We start from the raw sequence: 12,522 nt of genomic DNA, 5'->3' as shown, positions 1-12,522 counted from the left end.
GGGTTTTCTTCAATTTCAGAAAGAACATATTGTGCTTGTTGCCAAGCTCAGTGCTGTGCAGAAATAGTCAGCTTTACTGGGGGGAACCATTTCAGTTACATCTGGGGGGAAATACTCTGATAATGAATATACTTGATATCTTGGAGCTGTATATTTGAACCAGCAGGTAATAAACTACAGTTTTAATCATACATTAAAACTTGCCTTCTATAGCCTCAAGTTTGAAAGTAAATCACGGTGCAAGTCACACAGATGTCCTTGCTCCCTCTGCTAGAGCTAAATTCTTTGAGTAAGAAACTCACTTCTGTTTCTGGTTCTGTATCTAAACTTCAAATTATTGTGAATCTTATGTGAAACTGCTATATCTTGTTTTAAGAAGAACCAGAGACAATGTAAAGCGACACTGCTGAAAACTAATCTAAATTCCACCACAGAGATTTGAACATACTTGTTTTAAAACCATTTTAACTTTTGAGAAATTTCACCAAAGACTATAGTTAGTGTTTTACATGCTGAATTCAAAAAATATTGGGGGCCATTTTAGAGGATAATAATAAATAATTTGTAATTTACCCATGGATTGCAGGGGAAAATCTGCAATCTTTGGTGTCTCCTGCTAACATTTATAATGTAAGTTATCAATAATTTGTAAAACAGATGAACAATTACAAAAAAGTCATTGGCTAGCAATCATAGAATTAGTATTGCACTACTTACAGATTCATAGTTTGTTGCCTAAAGTTTTCAGAAATGTAAACTGTCTTCTACTCTATGGTCCTGCTTTTTTTCAAATTAAACATTTTTTAAAATTAAGCTTAATACATTTGCAGGTTTGGTGATTGGGTTTTGCATTATTCAGTATTATGGGTTATTTTTTGTTGAGTCATAGTTTATCTGTTATCAGTTTTTCAAAAATAAGTTTTTTTCAGTAACAGAATGAGAACACCAAAAAGGTTCAGAATCCAATTTTGCTTTCAAAAATGTGCCCCTAAAGACTCCAAGGCAAATAAAAGTATTCAAAACTACCGTGTATCCTTGTAGTGAATGTGAAACTGTCAGCAGGATTTTCAGGTCATTTGACAAAAAGGATACAGGTGCAGTAGCTAGCAGTGAAGGTGACTGCTAGTTTCATCAATCACTTTGCCTTTCTTTAAGTTGATACATAATGGACCCCTTCAATCAGCTTCCTTGTTCTTTGTCACTTGTTTAGGAAAAAAGAGAAAAGGTAGAAGGCTGGGCGTTAAAGTCAAGGTTACAAAATGAATTGTTTCTTATTTACACAAGGTAGAGAGATGTCATTGTGAACAGAGGCTCTTCATAAAATGTTGTGTTTGTCAATAGGTGATAATATGACGTTTGAAGCTTGCTTTATACAGACCTTGAGCACTTGTAGTGCTAGTCAAAGCAGTGTATTCAAATTGGAGTTTGGAATTAAGATGTTTAGTTCAGAAGACAAAACACATTATAGAAAAATGTTAATAAGTATACACTGTATTTACCAAGGCCACAATTAAAGGTAAATTTTGTTCAGTTACTAGAGAGTTGGTTTGTGTTTCTATGTAGTTCTTGGGCTTCTTAGAAAACTGCATGATTTCCTTATCTAGTCTTTTTAATTTCATGTACAAAATAGCATGCAGTCCTTTTACTGCTTTTTTATCTGAAAACATTTCATTACTACAGCAAATCAACTACAGACCAAGAAGCCTTCTTTGAGATTTGTGGTGGAGAACACATGGCTTGCCACCTACATTAGTTGCTAAGATTTTTTCACTGATAGGAGGAGCCCCCGGTGGCGCAGTGGGTTAAAGCACTGTGCCGGCAGGACTGAAGACCGACAGGTCGCAGGTTCGAATCCGGGGAGAGGCGGATGAGCTCCCTCTATTAGCTCCAGCTCCTCATGCGGGGACATGAGAGAAGCCTCCCACAAGGATGATAAAATATCAAAAATCATCCAGGCGTCCCCTGGGCAATGTCCTTGCAGACGACCAATTCTCTCACAACAGGAGCGGTTGCTCCTGACATGACCAAAAAAAAAAAAAAAAAAACTGATAGGAGGAGGTCAGATTGCAGGAGGAGGACCTTGAAGCTTCCATTAGATTCCAGGGGAACGAGTATGACAACCCAGCACCAGGAAGCCATTCATACTCAAAACATTAAGAAAAAGACCCTGAAATCAGAAAAAAACCAGTTCATGCTAATTTATTTGTATATTCTGCCTTTCTCCTAAAATGCTAACTGGTTTAGTAAACACATACCATGTAACACATGCATGTTGCTGTGGAAACAGATTGCTCATAGTATGCTCATTTTCAGTTCTGTATCTAACATGTATAAGACACACTTATCTCTTCTGAACTCATCCCAGCATTCTTCCCATCTCCTTCCTCTTCAGCACTTTGAAATCTGAAAACAAAATTTGGAAGGCTTCATAGCCCTCTAGGGAAAATGTTGGAAGGAGACAGAACGTTTACATTGAAGGAGAATTGCCCCTGCTGGATCTACTGGATCCCACCATTCCAACAATAGAGTGGCACCACTGGATTTGATTGCCAAACTTCTTACAGTATGTGTGTGCTGTAAAAGGATTTTTAAACATGACTGTTGCTTTAATTATATTAGTAAATTTGATATTGGGTTGGGGCTTCGACATGCTAGCAGTAAACAATGAAAACAGTAGTATTAAAATCCTCTGATTTTGATGGCTCTTCTTTGAGTGTGGCCAAGTCTGAAATCAGAATCAGGGGTTATCTACACATGCCAGAAGCGGCAGTGGTGAACCAGAGAGAGGTACACCATATCAGTACTGTCAAAGTCTACATAGCCAGCAGCAACAAGCCAGACTTGCATCCTGATGGTGTCCGCATGGCCCAGAAGCACTGGAACTGGTTTGGTGCCTCTGGATCTCCACTCTTACTTTCCCCCTGTTGATCTGGCTTATCGGCGACCACCTGGCACAAAACATACAGTAGTTTTTTCTCAGCATCTGTGGTAATACTAGCTTGATCAACAAACTGACGTGACAGAGGGGTAAGGAGAAAGGAGGAATTTCTCCCTCCCCTCTTCTCTGACTGCTTTGTAAGTCCAGCTAACAACACTAAAGCCACCAAATGATGACCACTGGCTGTTTTGTTCCAGGTGGTTGTCACTAAGGCCAGATTGACAGGGAGAAGGTAAGTGCCATCCCCTGTCCTTAGGCTGCCAAAGCCCAGGGAAAGTGTAATGGCGGTAGAAACAGGTAGAAATAGGAAGCAACCCAACTGTTTACACTGGCAGAAAATCTATGCAAGCTCCGTAGCTTTCCTGAACTTTTAAAAAAGCAGGACAAGGCCACATTAACGCAAATTGACCCTGTGCATGTGAACGCCACAGAGACCATTAATCTCCAAACCAAGACATTTGACCAGTGTTGATGGGCCCTCATATTTGCTTGTTTTTGGATGGGGAGAGCTTCCTTTGGTATATACTCTAAGGGCCTCCTCTTTTTTCTTACCATTTATCATGAGTTTAATTCATTCTGTGGCCAAGCTCGTAACTCAGTTTGCTCATATGTCAAAGCATATTTACCAATTGAAATGCTATTTGTTCCAGAGCTTGGTCACAGAACAAATTAAACCCATTTGCCAAGGCCCCACAGGGTCAGGGACTTCAGCCATCTTGTCTTTCCTCCCTCCCTCCCTTAGCAGATGCCTCTTGGCCTCACTCCTGCCACCTGCCCTTCAGAGGCAGAGATGGAGAGAAAGGAGATCTCTAGTTGTCCACACCAAGGTTCCTTCCTTCCTTCCTCCCTCCCTCCCTCCCTGTGAACTTGGCCTGCCTTCAGGGCTGTCTCTAGCTCTTCTTGTCCATGAAGGCTTCCCTCAAGCTCTCTTGCTAGCCTTGCATGTCCTGCTCCAGGCCACCATCTTGGAAGGGGCTCGTAACTCGGCTTTGGTTCACATATCAAATGAAAAAATCAGATGACTGACTGCTTATAACTTGAAAAGTTCGCAACTTGGGATGCTTGTAAGTTAAGGTTCCACTGTATATGTACATTAAGTCCAAGAAACTGTTCCACAGAAAAGAACTTCCTTTGCATCTCTTTCCCTGAATGGTAGTTAGAGGTTCAGAAGTCGTATTTTGACATGTTTCACATATGACCTTGTTTAATAAGATCAACAGGTTATTCATTGTAGGAATACAAAATCTAACAGTGAAAAGATAAACTGCTGGGGGAATGAATAGGACCACTTCTGTACTGGTGCTCAGACTTTGGAACTACTCCCTCAGATCATTACGTGATGTTCCAGCATAGTTGAATAGCAATTATATCTTGTTTTAATAAACTGTATTTTTGTTCTTAATATTTTAAAGTTGCCTTGAGAAAAGTATGGACTGAATAAAAACATTTTAAATAATGAAATGATCAGCTTCCAAGTGTTTCTGTTTGAAAGAGTTTAACATGATTTAATTTTATACAATTTCTGCTTTCTGCAAGAACAGACTCTTTTTTAAAGTTGCACTTTTGGTAGTGGACAATTTTGCAAGTTAATGACTGTTTCAGCAAAGTGTTTAAGCATTTTTATAAAGCCAAAGCATATAGCTACTCCTAGTGAAGTCAACTGTTTCAAAAGAAATCTGTGGCAGATGACAGGCCTTAATATTCATGAAGAGTACTCATATTTCAAAGCATTCTACTGGCACAAGCCAAATTTGCATTATTGCACCTTACATTTCCAGAGCACTTGGAAGATTTGGCTTTATGAAGTATGTCAGTATAAGTCCTTCAGTTTCATCTTGTAAAAACCAGTCATAATGTTTCAGGGAAATGTGATATCTTGTATATCACTCTTTTACTTGAAAGCATTTTAATAAGTAAAATGTACAAAATACTTTAATTATTTAAAAATAAAATAAATTACAATAAATCTGGGACATGTGAAATGACACCAATAAATGCCTGGATTCTGTCCTTTTGGTTTCAGTAGAATCTTATTTACCCATATACTTACATACAATACATTATATCTTTTGCCTGTTGGGGAATTGCCATCTCAATTATTTCTATATAAAACTATATAAATAAATTATGCAGGAATAAAAAAAGAAAAGAAACATATTTTTATTGTGTAGTTGTGTCTTAGAAGCTCATTTTGAAATATCTCACATAGGGAAATTACCAAAGAACAAGTGTTGGTTTGAAAGACTGTAACAACAGTCTTTCTTCCTCCTGAAGGTATTTCCTGATGCAGCAAGGTGTGTAAACAATATTTCCCATGCTTTTCAGGAGCCTGAAATAAAGGTTCTTAGAGGAGTAGATATCTTCCTCACCTGTTTCTCAAGGCCTTTGAAATAACAATTGATTCACTGGAGTAGGAGGTTGAGCCAGGTTTGGCAAAGCATGCTTGCTTATACCGTTATTCTTATTGAAGTGACTTCAGTGATAGATGGGAGGGCTTGATATGAATGAAATAAAAACTTCACCCTTGCTTTTCCTTCTTTCATTTGACATATTGAAAGACAGATTGAAAAACAATAGTAAAAGAGAAAAACATTTTAGTGTTTATTTTTATAGTGTAAGCATAAAAAAGCATTCCTTCTCACACAAAGAACTGAGAAAAGTATACCCAGATAGAAATTGCAATGAGCAGATAGTGTACATTATCTTGCTTAAGATCTTCCAGTTACACTGGTTTTAGGGGAAGTAAATATATGAACACTTTATTTTAGACATTGTGTTCATCATTCTATGAGAAAATACAGCATACAGTAGAGTCTTGCTTATCCAACCTTCGCTCATCCAATGTTCTGTATTATCCAATGCAGTCTGCCTCCCACCTAGATCCACAGCTGTTTCAATACATTGCAGTGTTTGGGTGCTAAATTCATAAATACAGTAATTACTACATAATTTTACCATGTATTGAATTGCTTTTTCTGTCAATTTGCTGTAAAACATATTGTTTTGGTGCTTAAATTGTAAAATCATAATGTAATTTGACATTTAATAGGCATTTCCTTAATTACTCCTTATTATCCAACATTTTCGCTTATCCAAAACTCGGCCGGCCCGTTGTATTGGATAAGCAAGGCTCTACTGTAACTTTTTTTTTTTACATTCCCAATCTTTGGTCCTAGTTTTTCCTTCCTAATTTTTCATAAAAAGGAGACCTAGGGAAAATGTGAACCCCCTCCCCCCAAATGCTTCTCTGTGTCTTTACAACTTTGTCCAGACCTTTTTTTGAGGTGGGGGGGGGGTTATCCCTGGGTTCTCAGAAATTATCCATATGTAGCTGATCATTGCTATAAATGGCAGAATAGTGAAGAAGTTTGGTATTGGCACTATATAGTGAACAATGGTTAATGCATGAAAGCTTTTCACTATTGGTCTGTTTGTTTTCTTGTTTTCCTTGTTTATTGAAACTTTTCTTATTAGCAGTCTTTTCTGGCAATTTTTTTCTTAACTTTAAGCTGTAAATTAATATGAATTTTCTGTGAGAATAAAAGGAAGGCATTCGTAGCACATGCTTTTGTAGATTCAGTTGACTTCATCACATGTAAGCCATATATTTTTGTTTGAAAGAAACGTTTACGAAAACAAATTGCTTCAATATTGAATTTGTTTGACAACAGAAATTATTATGGAAATGTTTCAGCTAAGGGAAACACTTGTCAGTTTTAAATTTCATTTTGATAATTGCAGATTACATAGGTGATGGTTTTGGAGAAATTGTTTCCCCATGAGGCCAATGTTGTGGGACCTGACAACATTGTCTTTTTGGAGACCTAGAGAGGTACTAACAGCAAGTTGTTAAACCTTCAATCAGCTGCCATAGATAGCTGGTAGAGAGCTTGATGATTAGTCACAATCATTTATAGCTATAAGCGGTACTTTTTCATCCAAATATTTTTCTTACAAAGGGATATCTGTAAAGTACATATTCATAATACTAGTCTGTTCAGATTCAGCTTTTGTTGATGTGGGTGATTGGTTGCAAACTATGCATCTATTTCACTTTCCGGAGCCTAGAGCTGTTTGCTGTTTTTTATCCTAACACAATTATTTTGAGAGTTAATAACTTATGGTTTTTAAATTTTAAGAACAGTTTGTAAATAGCTAGTTTACAGAAAGGAATTGGCCTTGGTTGCAACATTAGCTGCCTTTGTTTGACTACTTGGTTGCACATTTTGAGCATCTCTTAAGAACACTAGCTTGAAAGTTTACATATCCTCATTTTTTTCCCCAAAAACAGCCATACAGCTGCTACTTTAAGCAGTGGAATTAAAAGTTTTACCATTTTCATCTTAAATCTACCCCCAAAGGAGCAGGCATGCAATGTCATAAAATAACTATTAGTGATTAGTTTGTATCATATAAATCTAACTTGAGTTGATAATATGGTCCATTACCAGCTAACTGCACAGAGTATTTTTCATTTTACACTCTTCAGTTACTTTTTAGTGAAGTGTTGAAAATGTGAAGCTTTTCTCCTTTCTAAAATTGCACGCTGTCTGTCTGCTATTAGGGATATAACAGCTCTTATAAATGTTTCAGTAAGCACTAAGTAGACAGTTATGTGCACTCTCATTCCACGCTTATTTGCTTACTGTAATAAACTGATAAAATATGTGTAGTTTGTCTCTTTGTAGCTACAGGCACACAGATTTCCTTTAGAAATAATGTTGTGTCTGCAGAATTGATTGGTTATTTTCATAAAACGTCCAGAATTACATCGATGACTTTCTTAAACATATGCCAATGGGATTTGTATTGGGTTATCTCACAGTTGTTAAATGCATGCTTTAGGGAAGGAATTTATTTCAGTGTGGTTACAACATTTGTATTGAATCAGTCGTACATGAAACAATTCCATCCACTCTCAGCTGGATTCTGTTTTGAGTTCTGTCAGGTGTGTAGGTCATGCTCCTTTAATGATTTTTTATTATTATTTCAGGCAACTGACAGGTTAAAAATGCTAATTTGCAATATTTAAGTTGAAAGGACATTGTTGAAATTATGGGCTTTTCAGCAACTGAAATTTCCTCTTTAAAATGTCGTATGTAAATGTTGAAATCCTTACACAAGCTATGTGTTTAAATGGGAAAACAAAACAGGGGTTATTTATTTACTTGTGGAAGTGATTTTTGAATGCATTGATTCTTTTATGCACATCTGTGGTTGTTGTAGCCCAAGGATTATTTTGCATATATGGAGAAAAATGTTGTTCTACATTTTTAAAATGGAAACTTAAACCAGACAAGACCTTGTCCTTGGTCAGCCAAAAAGCAAATCAGGGAATTTGGCCTGTGCCGCTTGGGGTTACACTCCCACAAAGGCTAAACCTCATAGTTTGTGAGGCTTCCTCACTTCAACCTTGAGCCTGGAAATTCAGGAATTGATGGAGCTCAAGAATGCCTTTGCACCATTAATGCGTCCATTAATGCGTCCATGCAGTTCCTTGTGATGTTAGACTTGTCCACGGCCACACATGCTTGGATTGGATTGCTGTAACATGCTCTATATATTGCTTCCTTTGAAGAGTGCTCAGGAACTTCAGTTGATCCAAAGAGCTGCAGCTAAATTGTGAACTTAGGCTGAGAAAACACAACAGAACTCAACTTCAAGATATATTCTGTTCTATTCAATTTGTTGTCGACCCACTCCTTTGGGCTTCAAGCAAATCTACCATTTGCCAAAATATACAATCCTGTGCTTTTCTTTTCCATTTCTGGCCAAATTGCTTAACCATTGATTTGTCCCATAGAGTACGAGGTCTGCCCAAGGGCCGCTTGTGGTCTCTTGGTATCCAGTTTGTTTGTCACCATGTCTGCCAATTATCTTTTGTTCATGCTATATGCCCTTCCCATCTTCTTTTTGCCTCATAGATCGCATTGACCACATCATGTAACTCAGTTCTTTGATGCAGCTCTTTGTTGTTGACTTTATATCTCATTGTCATACCACACATTCTTCTTTCCATTGCTCTCTGAGTCACCGACAGTGTTTCTCAAAACTTTTACTATCCAGTCTTCTGTTGTTGGATGGTCTCATTTTTTCCAGTTTTGTGCCTATAGTATCAGTGCTGCAGTTATCATGTAGTGCAGTACTTTGTAGCTGAGTGATTTTGTTTGTTTATATGATGTTCCCAATACAAATAATTCAGGCTCCAATTATATCTTTGATGTAATAATTTCCTGCAGTGTTTCTCTTGCTTTTCTTGTATTACTTGCAAGCAAGTAATAAAATTCCTCTTGTTACTTACATTTCCAACATTTTATGTTTCTTTCTTTATATATTTTAGCAACTTTTGCTGGGGTCAGGTACCACCTGTTTATCATTTTATAAAAAGGAGCCCCTGCTGGCGGAATGGGTTAAAGCCCTGTGCCGGCAGGACTAAAGACCGACAGGTCGCAGGTTCGAATCAGTGGAGAGCACGGATGAGCTGCCTCTATTAGCTCCAGCTCCTCATGCGGGGACATGAGAGAAGCCTCCCACAAGGATGGTAAAACATCAAAACACATGGGCGTCCTCTGGGCAACATCCTTGCAGATGGCCAATTCTCTCACACCAGAAGCAACTTGCAGTTTCTCAAGTCACTCCTGACACAAGGAAAAAAAATAAAACTTTTCTCTAAGGGCATAGCACAGAATTTTCTTTAAACCAATAGTCCCATTTATCTAATTCTATGTTGTGTCCAACATTTTGTGCCTGTTTAATCATGTATGTATTTCTTTAAACCTTTTGGGACTGTTGTCTTTTAAATGTATATTTTCATAGTTGAAGCTGGTTGCACATTCTAATTATGAACATATCGCACTATGTTTTACTAGCAGAACATGGATCCTGGGCCTGATTAAGGCATTTAGAGACCCTAAGCACTTATCCTTCCATTTTGTTTATGTTTGTAAAGTTTTCTCTTACTTTTTGTAGTTGCAAAGTATTTTATTGTGGAAGCTTCTTTTTGTGGAACCTGTTCAATTGCACCACTTTCAATTTTGAACTAAACGATCCATGGCAAATCTCGCAGTGGAAGCTTTCTGTGGTAGCTGACTCCTTCCCTTGATGCCCTAAGCACATGCTTGTTTTGCTTAATGGTTAATATAGACCTGCATTGGTCCAGCTATCCTACTATAGTCTAGTTTGACTGGAAGCAGCTCCCCACTCCCTGTCCATTCTGATCCTACAGTATGAGATCCTTCTTGCTTGGAGATGTCAATCAATGCCATACACATTCAAATCATACTTGTGAACTCTTGAATATTTGCTTTCAATTTGCATATGTGTGTTTTAATATTAACCTATAACTTCCAAAGGTTGTTGTTTAGTACTCTTAAATCTTGTAATATTCTAGCTGTGCATGGAATGATTTGTTGGAGCATATTCTCTTTTTTTATCCACCTTAGGAACTTCACAGTGTGCATTCAGTAACATTTCTTTTTACACATATAACAGGTCAGTACTCCAGTCTTTGTGCCAATGAAAACTCATGAACTCCTTCACCGAATGAGTGGGAAAGGATTAGCAGCTCATTATCACTTTTCAAGACAACCATGCATTTACAATGAAGAAATGGTATCTGTCCAAGTGACATTAACTAACACCAATGACCAAAAGATGGAGAATATCCACTTAGATGAAAAAAAGCTGCCTGCTGGCATAAAAGTGCATATGTTTAACTCAATAGGTAATTGAACTGTTATCTTAGAACTATTTATCTATGTATCTATGCATGCTGTTTATTGATTGGATACTAAAAAAACACATTTAATTCCAGAAACTGGTGCATTTTCACATAGTGTTTTATGTAGTTTAAATTACACAAAGCTTCATATTTATTAAATGCATTATGATTTAATGCATAGTTATATTCATTGTCCCATTGAAATATATGATATAACCAGTTTTTATATTAATCACAAAAGGGAGGTAGTAGGGAAAATGGTTTATTTTTTATTTCAGATTACCAAATAAATACAGGAAAAAGAACATTATAGATTGAGATGAGACTAGTAATCAAAGATTATAGAAACATTATTTAGTAAAATATGAGAATTAGCTTTATAATTAATATCTACATTGTCATAAGAAGTAAGTAGCCATGGTACATATAGGCTTCTATGCAATCAATCAAGTTTGGACTGCAATCATATTATGTTTGTCTTAAAGTTAATGGGGCATACTTCTAGATAAGCTTGTTGAGGATTGCGTTGTGAAAAGGAAGGTTAACTGATTTCCTAGTAGTGAAAGTAATCAATGAGTTTCTCCAAGAATAATATAGAATTAGAGTTTGATTTAGAACATTTTAGAAGCCAATTTTAAAAATCATACCATATCATTTATTGATTAAAACTAGTTAATCATGTTTACTTTAGCATAAAACTATGAGGCATTTTAACCATGTTAGCCATCAATACATGTATTGTAGAATCAAGATAGTGTCTTCTAAAATTGTAAATACAATTTTATTTAGTATCTACAATTGTAAATACAATTTGCTTTGTTATTTGTTTTAGCATCTAAGGAAATTGGTAGAATAAGGACTTCTGTTAGCTGAACCTTTAACATCTTCCAATGAAGTAAAAATGCTTCTTTTAAAAATATTTAATGTGAAATAAATCATGACACATTGTTTGTTATGCATAAACTTTTCAGTTGTAATTATTTTGAATAAAGTAACTTGATCAGGACTGAAGAAATTTTTTGTATGCCAGCTTACCAAGGTCATCCCAATATCTTTGGTGTCATTTCTGACACTGATAAATTCATATCTACATGCAGCTCATTAAAGAGAACCCCAAAAGGTCAGTTAACAGTCACAGTGATCTAATTATTTTCTGTATAACTCCAGTAACAAATACTTTGTCAATAAATCAAACAGCATTTGTTCCAAAACTGTGAAAAGCCACATTTATTGTACTTTTTAAAATTGCTTACTTAGTATTTGGATAGTTTCTTTTATTGGTATCCTTATCAGTGTTTATTTTCATGTTCAAAATATTCTCTTTACCAGAATCTCTTGAACCTGGAAAATCTATTACAGTCACAATGGGAATTGATTTCTGTGATTCTACTCAAGCTGCCAGCTTCCTGCTGTGGTGAGTTGTGTTGTAGTGTCTTTTCAAAACAAACTATTGTGTGCAGTAGAAACAAGTAGAGGGTAATATCTTTATTGTTACGTTCTGACCAGAGTATTTAATTATGCCATTTGATTATGAGGTGTGGCATTTTTTTTTGTAATCACCTCATAAGACTGATCCGTTTTCTCTTTTGAGGTAGCAAAGAGTATCCTTTACCTTATCCTTACTGCTGCTATCCCAAGTAGTGAGCTAGTTGTGAGCAGTTTGTCTACATGAATGTTGTCAAAATTGGCACATAAAAGAAAATTCTTCAAAACAAAAAGAGCTTCCTCATAGATGTGGCAACTTGGCAAATATTATGTGACTTTGTTGAAACTAGAATTGTTAAATCCAGTTGTTACTTTAGCTCCAGTGATTCACTATGCCATACTTATGACTAACAGTTATACTTAGACGATAGAAGGGTAA

The 12,522-nt window shown here is 36.4% G+C and overlaps 1 protein-coding gene across 3 annotated transcripts in view; it reads left to right on the top strand.

Moving 5' to 3' along the window:
- The window catches only part of AP3B1 (adaptor related protein complex 3 subunit beta 1), a 156,644-nt gene that overhangs the window by 102,048 nt on the left and 42,074 nt on the right, over window positions 1-12,522 (top strand). For all 3 annotated transcript variants that reach the window (XM_060761621.2, XM_060761623.2, XM_060761622.2), the window contains exons 23-24: window positions 10,430-10,661; window positions 11,988-12,072. In XM_060761621.2, coding sequence (XP_060617604.2) covers window positions 10,430-10,661; window positions 11,988-12,072 — 317 coding nt within the window. The remainder of the gene's footprint in view (window positions 1-10,429; window positions 10,662-11,987; window positions 12,073-12,522) is intronic.

This window comes from Anolis sagrei, chromosome 2, assembly GCF_037176765.1.
Source record: "Anolis sagrei isolate rAnoSag1 chromosome 2, rAnoSag1.mat, whole genome shotgun sequence".
In the NCBI taxonomy this organism is placed as follows: Eukaryota; Metazoa; Chordata; class Lepidosauria; order Squamata; family Dactyloidae; genus Anolis; species Anolis sagrei.
The sequence above is the reverse complement of the archived record's forward strand: the minus strand, read 5'-3'. Positions and strand labels throughout refer to the sequence as shown.